The sequence below is a fragment of the Syngnathoides biaculeatus genome, chromosome 10 (assembly GCF_019802595.1).
Source record: "Syngnathoides biaculeatus isolate LvHL_M chromosome 10, ASM1980259v1, whole genome shotgun sequence".
Taxonomy (NCBI): domain Eukaryota; kingdom Metazoa; phylum Chordata; class Actinopteri; order Syngnathiformes; family Syngnathidae; genus Syngnathoides; species Syngnathoides biaculeatus.
Window position 1 is genome coordinate 13,998,729 of NC_084649.1, and position 15,947 is coordinate 14,014,675.

Consider the following 15,947-nt stretch of genomic DNA (forward strand, 5'->3'; position numbering starts at 1 on the left):
GACCTCATGTAGTGCTCAAGCACACCACTGGAGGAGAAAAGTGGTCTTTCTGCAAGTGCTAAATGTGCCAGTAGATATTTCTTGAGAAGCACATGGGGATAAACTTCTTTTTTTCTTATACTTATTCTTCATTGAGTGATAGTCCCCCATAATAAATAAGGCACGCTGATTGCTGTAATTTCCTAGCCTTGACAAACTATAATTTGTTGTGGAAACTTAGACAAAATTCAAAGGCAGTTGTACAATATAGACATTCATTTTATTTATTTTGATATGGAAGCTTGTAGGAAACAAAACCAGATCTCTACAAATCAAATTATTTGTAAAATGCCAAAATAGCTTTCAACACAAAAAAGTGTCGAGAAACAATAGGAGAGGCCAAGGCTACTCACACCTATTCCTTGTAACAAATTCTGTACTAGATGAAAGACAAGAGACTCGTATATATTTTGTATTTTTTATTTTCGTCTTTTTGTTTCAATGTAGAATCAGCCATAATTACCAAAATTAATTACGGTAATGGTTAGAGCATTGACCTCACAGTTCTGAGGACCAGGGTTCAAATCCTGGTCTGGCTGTGTGGAGTTTCCACATACTCTCGTGCCTGCGTGCGTTTTCTCAGGGCTTTCCAGTCTCCTCCCACGTCCCAAAAATGCATTCATTAGAGACTCTGAATTGCCTTTAGGTGGGATTGTTGTCTGGCTCCAAGTGCCCTGCGATTGGTTGGCAGCCAGTTCAGGGTGTACCCCACCTTCTCCCCAATGACAGCTGGGATTGGCTTCAGCAGTCCCGTGACCCTCATGAGGATAACCAGCTCAACAGGGATGAGAATGACCAATTTGGAAAAACACTGAAAATGTCTGTCGATGGGGGTTGGTGATGGGGGGGGAGTTTCCTCCTGGATATTTTTTGCTCCTATCGGAACCGGGGTGGTTGAACCCGGATCCTCAGAACTGTGAGGCCAATACTTTATCAACTTAATCACTGTTCCAATTATGTAATCAGGATATCAAAAAAAGTACCTCTAACTATTCTATTAGGTAATAATAAAAAAAATAATAATAAATATTGGGATTATTTTTCAAGATTACAATTTCAAGAGTACGTAATCAAATTACATTTCTGTAGTATTGTGGTACTTGGACTGTGTTATGGACTACATTTTCATAGGTAACTGTAACGAAATACATTTTGAAAGCGAATCGCCTCCCAAACCGGGTCTGTGTCAACATGGTCCGGAGGGGGCGGCACCAGGTGACGTCACACAGTAGCGGAAATCTATTCCTCGACGACTTTTCTACTTCTTCGTCGCCCTCTGTGGCTTCTGTCGTGTGCCGTCGATTGACGTCCGTTGCCGAATATTCGCGTGGCATTCCAGTTAGTTGGGCCGTTCAACGAGCATCTACTCTGCCACGTTTGAGACAACTTCTTTCGGCTAGCCGTATAGCTAACGGCAGCTGGCAGGGTTTCAAGCGCTAATAAATGACCCTCGTCGTTCCGTTAGGTTCTCCCGAGTGATTTGTGCTCGACAATTCGCTCGTACTCCTTTCCCCTCGTGGTTACTATCGAGTGACGTTTTCTTTTTCTCTCCCCCCAACGTGGCTAGCTTAGCGACGAAATAACAACTGACTCCTGCAACCTGAGATGTAATGTACTCTTTCTCTTTCGAGTGCTCAATAAATTACGTGGTCGTGAAGGATACGGCTGCAATGGTGTCTGCGGTACCTGTGGCTGGTAAGTACAGTAAACCACTCCTCTCGGAACCGGGGTGGGGGTCGGGGAGTTTACTCCCCCCCCCGGCGTGATAGTATTTCAAGGCCTTCTGCTAACTTGCGGTTTCTCTCAAGCTCTTGGCTGACAGCGACACACCTGTCCCAGCATGAAGTTCCCGTCATTCAAACTCTCCTTCTGTTTGGGATTCCTGGTGGGATTCTTCATGCTGTACCTGTTTTTATGGCATGTGGGCTTCGACAAGACTTTCTCCGTGCAACCCGTCAGTAGAGTGGTTGAACGCCACGATCAGCAGCATGAAGAAGAAGGAGAGAGATGGAACAAGGAGAGGTCGGCCCTCTTCAATCTTAAACACCCGCATCATTCAGGTAAACGTGCTTCGAAACATCCAGAGGCGGTTGCAGGACCCATAAATTGTACTTAAAAAAATAGATACTGTTATTTTACAACAGTGGTCCAGAACAACAGCTCCCCATCAAACTTTTGGAGTCACCAAATCGTGGCTATCCTTTGCGATACAGTCTATTCATAGTCATAATGTTTGTTGCAACATGTCTTTGCCACCGATCATTTTTGTGGACTTCACAAGGAACAGACTTTGTTACAAAAATGAGACAAGAGTGGCACAGGCCGAGGTGAAGTCGACAATTCCGGAACCTTTTTCTGTAGGCAAGAGCAAGCGTCACCTTTACAGTAAATATTCGTTGATGTTTTGTTCTTTGAACGGTGGTTTTGTGTGGTACAGTTTGTGCTTTTGTGAATGTGGGGGGAAATATTTGTTTCAATTAATAAGAATATGACAATAGTACAATTAGAATGTAGCCCTCCAAATTGCTACAGTACTGAGTAGGGGGGGGGGGGAGTCAAGTACTGAGGTGCTGCTGAATAGATAAGCTTTGGTATATTTTCTTTTTTAACAAAATCGAATAGACGAATTTTAAATGGCAATGTGCAACTCCAAAAGCTGCTCAACAATATCACTTTACCGACAATGAATAACATGTTCATTAAAGAAAACGCATTATGGCAAATTTAGCCAAAAGAAACGTGCTGTACTGAATATTCATTGCATAGAAAACCAGGGACAAAGCAACTCCGCGCATAACAAAGCTGTTCTTTCTTTGTAGTGTAAAGTAAACATAGATGAAATGTTTGCAACCGGTGTTGTGTTTCCTTGAGTGCGTCACTGTTTCCCCAGTCTATGCGGTTTTCTGTCATGCTTCACTTAGTCACTAAAAACTGTGCATCTGTGTAGAGCTATGGAAACTTCTGTGTGGTCATTAGATTTACCGCAATATGATCGGGGATATCGGTATCGGCCGATAATGAGCATTTTATGCTGATTGGTTGATGGGCTTTGTTCCCATAATTCGCCCATCCTTCATTGATCTGCTCCACAAAAGACATTTAGTCCACGTCGCCATCGTGTCCAGTCTATTTGAAATGGAAAAGTGAGTTTGTTTTTAGCCTTCTTGTGGATCTTTTGACGTAGAAATGTAAACATATCAGACGCCGAATAAAATTATTAAAAAAAACACACACACACATCGGCGGGATGGGAGAGACAAGACTGCTGAACAGAATATATTCAAAGAAGTACCCAAGACTGACGAACACGGAAGTCACCGTAAATGTCTTACCCGATGTCTTTTTTTATGTATTAAGTTGTGTTCTCCAGACGTAAGGCCAGTCGTTTTTTGACCACATCGGCATTTTACAGATCTCTCGCCGCAGGCCACCTTCAGGAACACCCTGGAAAGATTGGCGCATATCCGTGTTTTTTTTCTTCTTCATTTTTCTGAGTTCACGTGTGATTACACGAGACTTTGGGATCGGTAGAGCAAAAGAAATAGCTTTTCTTGAAGCACACTTCACAAATGAAGTCCAAAACTGTTGAATGCTCAATTTAAATATGTATTTTTGTGGGTGGTCTGTAGCAGATTAAAAGAATCTTTCGAGTGTGTAACAATCTTTGCGCGTACTGGGCCTCAGGAATTTTAAGCAAGTAGATGTAGTTCGTTATTATTACCTGTATATGGACTCATTCCGAACTGCCAATTTCTTATTGCTATCAATTAGATATCTGCCTTTGTAAATGTAACATTCCGTACCCCAAAGGTGGATTACCACTTATTTGTCACCAAGGCAAATAAACTGTCGCGGTAACTTAATTTAGGAGTCTAATGCCTCCAATGACCCAGCTCGTAGGATTGCACAGTACGCTGGTGGTACGGATCAACTGCCTCCCAGATTAACTGAGGCAACTAAGGTCCACTAAGCTTGTACGTATATGCAGATTCACCCTTCTTCACACTGCAACATTGAAAATGTTCACCTTTTAAGTGTCCAAGTTTACAAGGTTCAGGTGTACCTGTTCCACTGCAGTCAAAAAGGTACCAAAACTTTCACAATCTCTAATGTCCTTCTCCATTTGCTGGGTTAAATCCTCTGGCGTGGCTTCAGGGCGCCGTGTAACTGTACTTCTTGACAGCTGGAGAGCTTTAAAGTGTATGGAATCTGTAATTTATAACGCAAATTATCTTCTTTAGACGAAAGTATATGTTCAACTTTTCCATAAAATGCATATCCTGTTCAATGTTTTTACCCAAAAATATAAGTGTTTATGGCTTAGAGTCCGTGAACTTTGACCTCGTTTCTCTTGCCTGCAAAACGACTCATTTCGTGGGCGGAACGCTGATGTCACAAAATCTGGCATAGGCTGTTTTGGAAAGATGATAAAATGGGAAAAATCCCCATTCATTTCAAGAATCCCCCAGTGATTTTAAGCAAAAACTAATCCGTAAAAATGATTTATTTTTATTTTTATTTAATGATTATTAGAACTGTGGCAAACCAACATGAGCTTTCATCTGAGATGACACGCTGTGGCAATCCCTAACGGGACAAGCCGAAAGAAAGCACCATTATATTATTATATTATTACTTAGTTTTGAAAATATACCAACTTCGACTACGTTATCGGCGTCTGTGTGTTTTGGTGCAATAATAAGCATTTTACACGCAAAGTAGTTGTCGCGTACCAAATCACTAAATACAGGGCGTTTGGATAATTTCAAAACAAGACCAAAAACTTATATATATATATATATATATATATATATATATATATATATATATATATACATACACACACACACACACACACACATTCAGGATATCGAAGCCTTTACTATTTATCAATTTATGACTAACTAAAACAAACAAAAACTTCATAAACGCTTACCAGTCGATATTTCCAACACGACGCATATCGTCCACGATGGGTCTGACTGCTGTGTTGGCTTCTTCGTGGCCAGCTACTTCGTCTGAATTCGAACCCGTGTGCTATCTAACTGGCTCAAATTGATAACCTTTAACGCCTTCATCAAGCTCGTATTCCTCACAGTCTTCGTGGGACCCTTCAGAATAATGTTCATCGCTTGAATTATCAGAAAATTCATCTGCGTTCTTCCAGTGTATTTCTACGGGATCCATGTTTTTGTCACAACGTCCTATGTCACGCACCTGATCGGCTGTTTCCCCTTCGTTTTCGTCTTTTTCCGGCGAATCCAGCAATTTGCGATCATTTGTTGCAAATAATCGAAAAATAATGTATCCTTCGTAATGGACTTAAGATTCATATTCAGCATAAAAACTGTATAAAATTAGCAAAAAGGTGCATTGAGGTCCTTCCATTCGCTATAATGGAAGATGATGTCTCTTATTTTTAATATCCCAGAACAACGCGTAAGTTGCTTCAACGATTGCTTCTTTTAACATCTCAGCTTTTTGAAAGGACTTCCTGTTCTCAGCGATGACATGACTCACCCGGACCGATGCTTCGGTGGTGACTTTCGCTTTTGAAGTACGTGTGAAAAATAACGGTTGTCTGGACAGCTGGGATTTTTGTTTCCTCTTTCTCAGCTTGCTTTTTGGCACATTTTCCATGCACAGTCTCCACATTTCTCTTCTTTGGTAAGGCGATTGACTGACTTGGCAGACGAGGCATACGGATTTCACAAATGTCATTGCGCAAAAATACTACTCCTTCCATTCTGTATGAAAGAGTACTTCTAAGTTTTCCTCTTCTTACAATTATATACCCTTTCTCAACTTTAAGAGAAAACACAAATTCAAAATTGGGCATAACTCACTGACTAGCTTGTTAGTTGTGACATACTTTGGGTCGTTGTTTGCGTATGTGTCATGAAAATTCAGATGTCATCAGTTATATACTGTATGTATGTAAATCAAGCAACGCAATGGATGATAGCCCCTTTTGGTCATACGATGTTATTCACGATCGACACCTTGAGCCCCCCTGTTCTACTGTATCCTAGATGCAGGAGATGAACGATTTGTGCAACCAGGCATTCAAAATTTGAAGCAACTTCGAAACTCACTCTTGACTCCCATTAGAAGTGATACAGCAGATATTGTAAGTTGAAAGAGAGAGACTTGACGGTCCAACTGGCCATGTTTAAAAATAAGTACAAGGTCAACACAACCTGTGCACGCTTTGATAGAAATTTCCCTGAAGTCATTCCGTGTCCTGGTTGATAAGTTGAAGACAATAGTGAGCTTGTTCGTGCTGCTTTCCTTATTGTCTGCTGAGGCACTGTGGGGTTTTCGTGGCTTGTGGCAGTTGAAGAGTTACGGTCAAACATGGCTCGAAAAAGAATCAGCAGCATTACCCTGAGTGACATTTGCCAAAAAAAATCCTGACAGACTGGCTGGACGAGATTTCCCAACAGTATCTTTGGATGAATGAAAGGAAAAAAGATTTTTCACGCAAATTCTTCTGTCATATGAAATGCCAATATCATGTGCTGTATACATGCCCTTTTTTGTTTGTAACCATTTTATTTCTTTATATATATATTACTGCAGTTCCCATACAAATGTTGAAATAAGCTCAGAAGGCCTTGATACAATTTATTCCTCAACCAGATATGTTCAATGTAAATATTTAACAGATTGATCAAATAATTAAAAAAAAAAGAAACAAATAACTGTTAAAAATATGTTAATCGCGTGTCTAAATAGGCTGTACTCCAGTATAACCAGGCAATGAAATGGAAATTGTAATATGTATTTTCATTTAATATCCTCCACCACCCCTTTCTATTTTGATTCAATACATCCATCCATTTTCTTTGCCACTTATCCTCACGAGGCTCGCGGGGAGTGCCGGACCCTATCCCAGCTGTCAACGGGCAGGAGGCGGGGTACACCCTGAACTGGTTGCCAGCCAATCGCAGGGCACATCGAGACAAACAGCCGCACTCACGATCACACCTAGGGGCAATTTAGAGTCTCCAATTAATGTTGCATGTTTTTGGGATGTGGGAGGATACCGAAGTGCCCGGAGAAAATCCACGCCACGGGGAGAGCATGCAAACTCCACACAGGCGGGTCTGTGATTGAACCTGGGTCCTCAGAACTTGTGAGGCCAATGCTGAACTAATACAAATACTAAAAATTCAAAGTTCCACATTTTATCATCTATGATTCCATTACTTTTACTAACGTTGTGGGTTTTTCCACATTGTACACTTTCAGTATCTGCGTCAGTATTATGCAGTTACAGAATCAAACTCTTGAATATTCTACTCGGGTATAGAATTGAAGAAAATAATATCTTGTTAAATCTGGGCCTGTTTAGAAGACCACAAAGCTGATAAACGTCCAGGAAGTAAAGACACCCACGGAAAAAAAGTGCTAATTTCTGGAAAAATTAGTTGCAATTGGAAAAAAGCATCTTATTCTCGCACGAATTTGCGGTTGTGTATTTTGAAACACACAAAAACCTATAAGCGCTGGTAATATGTTTAACAAGTGTAAAATGTTTACTGCCGTTGGTCGTAAAACAGGTGTGCCCATTCTGGCAATTTCTCAGTGTGCGTGTGATCTTCTTTAATCAAAATGGAACAAAGAGGCAAAGCCGTTTTAAAATTCAGTTCTAGCAGGATTCTGAAACAATGCTTCACTCATCATAGGCAATACTGACACACATCTTAAAACAATCTTTCCAAACCTATATTTTTTTAAATTGTGTTTGTTTTTTTCAGGTGAGGATGGCACAATGGCAGATGAACTGTACAAAAAAGTACGTGTTCTTTGCTGGGTGATGACCGGACCGAGCAACCTGAAGACGAAGGCTCGCTACGTGAAGGACACGTGGAGTCGGCATTGCAACATTGTGGTCTTTGTGAGCTCTGTAAGCGATCCGGACTTTCCCACCGTAGGTTTGGATACAAAAGAGGGCCGTGACCAACTTTACTGGAAAACCATCCGGGCCTTCCATTACGTCTATGAGCATTACGGCAATGAAGCGGACTGGTTCCTCAAGGCAGATGATGATACTTATGTAATAGTGGACAATCTGCGTTTGGTACTTGCAAACCACACCCCGGAGGAGCCCATTTATTATGGTCGAAGGTTCAAGCCGTACACCAAGCAGGGCTACATGAGTGGCGGCGCGGGCTACGTGCTGAGCAAAGAGGCTCTGCGACGCTTTGTACAAGGATTTCAAAACAAAGTGTGCACTCACACCAGCTCGGTGGAGGACCTCGCAATGGGCCAGTGCCTGGAGAAAGTTGGGGTGCTGGCGGGAGACTCCAGAGACACTTTGCAACGTGAGACATTTCATCCCTTCATCCCTGAGCAGCACCTGACTGCGGAGTTCCCAAAGAGCTTCTGGTATTGGAGCTACTGCTACTACCCCATCTCACAGGCAAGTCAAGGAATTGCTCTTCCCAAAATTCTTGACGAAAGGCACGTGAGCACTCTGACTGGAGATGGATTGTGTCAAATCTAATGTTCTAAAGTTAGAATGCTCCAAATCAGCAGTCACTAACTGTCCCAGAAGCTGTTCCATATGAAATCCCACACCATAACCCCCTAAAAATAGCTTATGATGAAAGGCATACTGGGCACTTTTTGTTTTAGGCAGTGCAGCATCACAGGCTTCGCAGTAGTGGCGAACGGTACCAACTTATCACATGTGATTTCAGCCAATCACATCAGATCCAGGTGACTGCGGGCACAGGGGATGATGAAGGGTGGGGTGCGGCGTCGGGGTCAACATGGAAACGCCCTTATTAAACATCAAAGAGACTGCATGTCATTTTCCCAGCGTTTCCCAGTATTCAACCAAGTAAAAAAAAAAAAAAAAAAAAAAATCTCACAGCACCTCGATCCATTTTCCAAGCTGCTTATCTTCACAAAGGTCGTCGGCATACTGGAGCTTATCACAAAAAAATGTCAAAAGGTTGTATAGTATAATACTGTCGTTGGCTACAGAGATGGATTGGACCATATGCTCTTTAGTGTGAGAGAAATTGTTCCGCTTGGCCCTATATGTCACTCACGTATATAAATTATAAACACTATAGATTTGCAAAGATACGTTATTTGATGGTAAAAAGCATTCAGTGAAAATAAGATGTAAATTGCTTCATTTGGCCTTATTTCTCATCTCACAGCACAATGGTTTGGAAACAGTGCTCTAAATTACACTCTTGGGTTTCTTCGAGATTATCAAGGATAAAGGTTTATAAATATTTTTCATAATTATGTATCTTGACTAAATATAATGGCTCCAGCAGCAGTGATTTGTTCAAGTAGCTTAATTGTGATGATTGATTGATTTAGCCGTGGTAGTTAAATGTTAATTACATAAGAGGATGTTTTTGTTTTTGCATGTTGCGTAACCACACAATTCTAATTGTTCTTCCCCAGGGTCCAAGCTGCTGCTCGGACTTGTCCGTGTCTTTCCACTATGTGCATGACAGCAACATGTATTTATTGGAGTACTACGCCTATCACCTGCGTGCCTTTGGCTACAGATACCGTTACCAGCCCCCCACCCCGCTCGGCTACGCCAACGAGCGGCTAAGCTCCAAGGATGTTGCTGATGTTGCTCAAAAAAGGAGCAAAGATGTTTCTCAGGAAAATGAACAAAAGGGTGGAATTAGTGAAAAGAGACCAGATGATGCCCTGCCTCCAGCTGCCATACAACAGTAGGACTGTGTGAGTGTGAGAGACAATTTGATCATCAATGAAGAATTTGTTGGCTTTTATTTGAATGACCCAAAAAAAAAAACAAAACAAAAAAAACAGCAACAAATACGTGACTGGTCTTGGACATCAGCTTCGCCCTCACCACTTTTCTAGTTTGTCAAGTCATGTCGGTGCAGACTATTTCAGCTGCATTCTTTTTCAAATGTAAAAAAAAAAAAACAAAGACCACATTTTCTATTCCTTTGTCTACCAGCTAGAGTTGTGCCATTGTTCAAAGTATTTCTCGAGATAACAAACCCGGTTGGACCTCATCGTCACGCATTATCGTCGCTGCCGTTCACCTTGAACTAACCAAACAACTGTTGTGTCAAATGCAGGAGTTGTCATAAAATGAATGACAACCATTGTTCACTTGCACACTTCATCATGAGCCTTTTTCCGTTCAGTTCTCAAGAAGTTCTTCATAGGAATGAGGATTTAAATATATTTCCTTGAGCAAAGAATTTGGACACAGACTAATAGCCCATAAATACTTCAATATTTAGTTTCTAGCTGTGTTATTCTTCCAACAAGTCTGCCTGTGAAACGGCCTTGCGCAAATAAGGTGTGAGGGAAATGAAACAAAAAACAGCATAGCTGACCTTCAATTTTAAATGCACAAGCCAGCAGTAACAAAATGAACTCCAACCAAGCTGTGACTGATTTTTGTACACTAGAAAGTGGCCTTGTTACAGTAAACTGAACAACAGCAGAAAAGGGAAGAATCATTCTGTTGTAAGGTTATACTAGGGGTCACCGACATGTTGCCCCGCACTCCAGGTAGCCTCCAATGTTGTGGTCATTGGATTAGCACATGGACGTATTCTTAATATAGCTCACCAGGGATGGGGAAGTTGTGATTTCCTCAGAATGTTGTACAAGTGATTATTCGAAAACTGAATTGTTCCATTTTGTTTCTGCCATTTTAAATTATTGTTCATAAAAATGGTAAGAAAACAATCATGTAATATGATCATTCTTAACATATATAAAAAAAATGACACAAAGGTCATTTTAGCAAATTTGTTATTTTACAAGCGTATGTCAAGCTGGGAGCGCTTCACATAAATCGGTACCCAAAAAGGGGCTCTTAGTTGCAAAGGTACGTGAGCCCTGGTTTTTAACGTGTTGTGACGGTAAACTGCTATCTCGTTGAGACTTTGCTTGGACCAAACTTCTCCTTCTTTAGCATTCACACTGAAAGTTGGAAATACTTTGATTTTTTTTCTTTGCTGTCCATATTAGGTAACAGGACATATCTTGCAAAATAATTACATCAAATCTGTAACAAGATCTGACAATTAATGTCCATTGCCTTTGACACACAAATAATTAAAGGTGGGATTTTGCCACACTTGTGTGCATCCACAAAGTCACACAACACACTTAAAATCAGATAGGGTTTAAAGCAACAGGAAGGATACTTTTCCAGCATCAACTTCAACATTGTACAATTCATTGTAGTATACGAGTACTTTGTCCCAACGGGCATAAAAGAGATTTTACAGGTTATAAGAGTAGTACAGTATTTTGGAGATTTCAGCGCATTCATCAGACACTTCCACCACATTTGAGATTAGGTGAGAACAGGATAACATTTTATTTCACAATTTTAAAGGCTCGTTTTATGTACCGTAATTCCCGGCCTACAGAGCGCACCTGGTTATAAGCCTCACCCAGTACATTTGTAAAGGAAATACCATTTGGTACATACATACGCCACAGCTGTGTAAAAGCCACAAGTGCCCACATTGAAACACGAGTTATTTACAAAGACAGTACACAGAGAGTTTAACTCTAGCGCCGCCACGCTAACGCTAGCACTGCGCTAACAGGGCCGGACCGGTAAAAGTCACTTCCTCGGCACATATATTCCACCGGTCTCACTCCTACCTTTTGCGCTCGAGTGCCCCCTGGTGGCCGTTAGGAAAAAAAAATGCACAAATTAGCCGCATCACCGCATAAACCGCTGGGTTGAAAGTTTGTGGAAAAAAGTCGCAGCTTATAGGCCGGAAATTATGGTAATTGGCCACCTCAAGTTGCACTTTGCTTGATTGACACCAACTAAATAAATGTGTACAGTATTTGTCTGACCAGGGAAAAAAGGGAATGTTTTTGCTCGACTGATCCTGAAACGTGGAGGTTAAACTTTTCCAACAGTCCCTCATTCTTCCAAAGAAAGAAGGCCTCTAAGAAACCATTCACGTCACACGCGTGGCTTGCACTACTTGTGGAAAAGGGGCAACCTCAAAATAAACAGGCATCACATCTCTGACATGTGCTGGCCCCACCGTCACTTTGCACAATGATGTCAAAATAAAAACAAATCTATATAATTGGTATTTGATCTTCCTAGAAGAAGCCCCTGAATGTATTCTAGCCACTCACAGAGTTTTCTCACTGAAATTGAACATGTAGGTAGGTACCTATTCGAATGCCTTTGGGAAATGTACCCATACAACTTCGTTTTGTCCAAGAGCACACGTTATTCATTTTAAATTTATTTGTACTGTAGAGAGCATAACCAGTTTTTGTACATGATCGTTTTCAAATTCGTAGTTGTAGCCAAACCGCAGATGTGTTCTCTATTCATCGTGTGAGTTGGCAACATTTTTGGGAAGTGATTGTTGCCAAAAAAAAAAAGTAAGACTGAAAACGTGATCCGGCCATTTGAACAATTACAAATGTGGAGCTCCTTATTAGCAGTTTGTGGTTTACTCATCAGGAACCTTTGTAATCTTTTCAAAACATTTTCCAAGTATGTACCTGCACCTTTACGAGACATTTCTATACAGATACAAGTATTTCAAATTGTTTCATTCAAAATTCACAGTTTTCTTGACAATCTGCTCCCGATAAGAGAATAGCCGTTTAAAGGAAAGGTGTACTGTCCTGTATTCATTTGCAATTTCTTCGTTAGTGTTTTGAAATTGGTACTGATACTTTATTCATCACTATAAATAAAGCCTATTTTATTATACATTTTGTTTTGACTGATTCCAAGTACAGAAGTGTATAATAAATATACAGTTACATCGTGTAAATTTACAGTGTTACCTCGGGGATTACAATCCATTCAGAAACACAGACTTCCATGTTCAAAACACAAACTGTGAAGTGTACACTTCAAAACCCTTAACTTGTACAGCCAATGTTTTAAGTGTCTCGAGTTTAAGCAGAATTTAGCCGCCACTTTATAATCCAGCAAAGTTTCAAACCCAGACTGTTATTATTCAAGACGTTACGATCCTTGGCTATTTTTGCTCATTCTTTGTTTTATTACAAGTCACCCTTCACGTGGTACCTTTTTAACCCAGATATTTATTGCAGGATGTAATTTTTTTTGTTTTTTTTAGCCTACTAAAAATATTTGCAATATTAATGAATTTCATTAAAATGGAAGTATTTGGTATTGTGTGAATTGTTTCTGTTATTGGAAGAAAGCATGTGTTTCTATAATTATATTATGCGATTAAATCAAAAGCATACAGCAGTGTAATTTGATATATTTGGACTGCAACATCTAACAATGCATGTACAGCAGTAAAATGAAGACTTGATAGCTGAAGAGTTTGATGAGCAATATCATCTACAGGCCTACAAGAAATGTTTTTTTTTTTCGTTTGTTTGTTTGTTTTTTTGAGGTGCTGCAATTTGTGTATTTAGCTGATTCTTGGATAAGGAACAGGGGTTTGTTCTTTGTGTGTATGTTTTACAACTGACTGGTTATGAAAGTAGGATCCAGTGCTCAATTCAGTGGAACGCGGCAACAGGGAAAACTTAACTGAAAGAAGAGAGACATCGTTCTCCATTTGCATCATGTCCCTTTTGGACTGGCGAACATGTACAGCAGCTGAAATAAGGATTTAACACGTCACCGTTATTTTCTCACTAAATATAAAGTGCCTTATGAAAGTATTCGGCCCCCTTGAACTTTCCAACCTTTTGCCACATTTCAGGCTTCAAACAAAAAGATATAAATTTTTTTTTGTCAAGAATCAACAAGTGGGACACAATCGTGAAGTGGAATGAAATTTATTGGATATTTTATAGTTTTTTTTTAACAAATAAAAAAACTGAAAAGAAGTCATGCAATATTGTTCGGCCCCTTTACTTTCAGTGCAGCAAACTCAGTCCAGAAGTTCAGTGAGGATCTCTGGATGATCCAATGTTGACTGAAGATGATGAACACAATCCACCTGTGTGTAATCAAGTCTCCGTATGAATGCAACCTACTCTGTGATGGTCTCGGGGTTCTGTTTAAAGTGCAGAGAGCATCATGAAGACCAAGAAACACACCAGGCAGGTCCGAGATACTGTTGTTGAGACGTTTAAAGCTGGATTTGGATACAGAAGGATTTCCCAAGCTTTAAAAATCTCAAGGAGCACTGTGCAAAAAATATATATATTTATATATATATATATTGAAATGGAAGGAATATCAGACCAATTCAAATCTACCAAGACCCGGCCGTCCCTCTAAACTTTCACCTCGAACAAGGAGAAGACTGATCACAGATGCAGCCACGAGGCCCATGATCACTCTGGATGAACTGCAGAGATCTACAGCTGAGGTGGGAGAGTCTGTCCATAGGACAATAGTCGTGCACCGCACAAATCTGGCCTTTATGGAAGAGTGGCAAGAAGAAAGCCATTAGATATACATAAAAAGTGTCGTTAAAAGTTTCCCAGAAGCCACCTGGGAGATACACCAAACGTGGAACATGGTGCTTTGGTCAGATGAAATCAAAATCAAACTTTTTGGCCACAATGCAAAATGATATGTTTGGCGTAAAAGCAACACAGCTCAAACATGGTGGTGGCAGCCTCATGGTTTGGGTCTGTTTTTCTTCAGCAGGGACAGGGAAGATTGTTCAAATTGATGGGAAGATGAATGTAGCCAAATACAGGACCATTCTGGAAGAAAACCTGTTGGAGTCTGCAAAGACCTCAGACTGGGACGGAGATTTGACTTTGAACAGGACGATGATCCAAAACATAAAGCCAAATCTACAATGGAATGATTCACAACTAAACGTATCCAGGTGTTAGAATGGCCAAGTCAAGGTCCAGACCTGAATCCAATCGTAAATCTGTTGGCAGAGCTGAAGACTGCTGTTCACAAACGGTCTCCATCCAACCTCACTGAGCTCGAGCTGTTTTGCGACGACGACCAAGAATTTCAGTCTCTCGATGTGCAAAACTGATAGAGACATACCCCAAACGACTTGCAGCTGCAATTGCTTCAAAACGTGGGGCTACAAAGTATTAATGCAAGGGGTCTGAATAACATCGCACACCCGACTTTTCAGGTTTTTATTTGTTAAAAAAGTAAAAACTATCCAATAAATTTTGTACCACTTCATAATTGTGTCCCACTTGTTGAAACTTGACAAAAAATAATAATTTTATATCTATATATTTGAAGCCTGAAATTTGGCGAAAGGGTTGGAAAGTTCAAGGGTGCCGAATACTTTCACAAGGCAAAGTACTTCCAAAGGCCTTATTGACCTTAAAACTTCACCAGATCAACAAAACAATTTAGGTAATCCATACATACAAAGAAAGTAGAACAAGTAGGCAAAGAAATCAAGTTGTGTGTAAAAATGTGAAATGACCGGCAAGAGACAAGACACATTTCATAATGGGTAAAACCAAAGAGGCATCTCAAGAACATCACATACTAATTGTTGCAAAATAAAAGGATGGTATTGGTTACAGGCTCATATCGAAGATTCTGAATGTTTCAGTGAGCACGGTTGGGCCCATCACACATCAGTGGAAAGACAGTCATGCCACTATAAGTTTGCCTCGATCAGGTGGTGCTTGCAAGATTTGTGACGGAGTGCAAATAATAATCAGATGAGTTGTCCAAGAGCCAAGCAGCACCAGTGGAGAGCATCAGAAAGACCTGGAATTAGCAGGTGCTGTTGTCACAAGGAAAACTGTAATTCATACCATACACCTCACTGTCATGGCCTGTATACACAGTCGCAACACAAAAGCCCATTGCTGAAAAAAGCTTGTCAAAGTTTAGTTTGTTCAAAGTTTGCTGAATAACATCTGGACAAGCCAGTTAAATACTGCGAGAATGTAGTCCGATGGGATGAGAGCAAAAGTGAACTGTTTGGATGCCACAATGCACACCATGT

General features: G+C 40.5%; 1 protein-coding gene across 1 annotated transcript; it reads left to right on the plus strand.

Moving 5' to 3' along the window:
• The first annotated feature begins 1,217 nt into the window (after nucleotides 1-1,217).
• c1galt1lb (core 1 synthase, glycoprotein-N-acetylgalactosamine 3-beta-galactosyltransferase 1, like b) lies at nucleotides 1,218-10,171 on the plus strand. Its single transcript, XM_061832826.1, has 4 exons — nucleotides 1,218-1,734; nucleotides 1,848-2,099; nucleotides 7,803-8,467; nucleotides 9,475-10,171. The coding sequence occupies exons 2-4, from the start codon at nucleotides 1,880-1,882 to the stop codon at nucleotides 9,757-9,759; spliced, it is 1,170 nt and encodes a 389-aa protein (XP_061688810.1). The 5' UTR covers nucleotides 1,218-1,734; nucleotides 1,848-1,879; the 3' UTR covers nucleotides 9,760-10,171.
• Nucleotides 10,172-15,947: the final 5,776 nt, after the last annotated feature.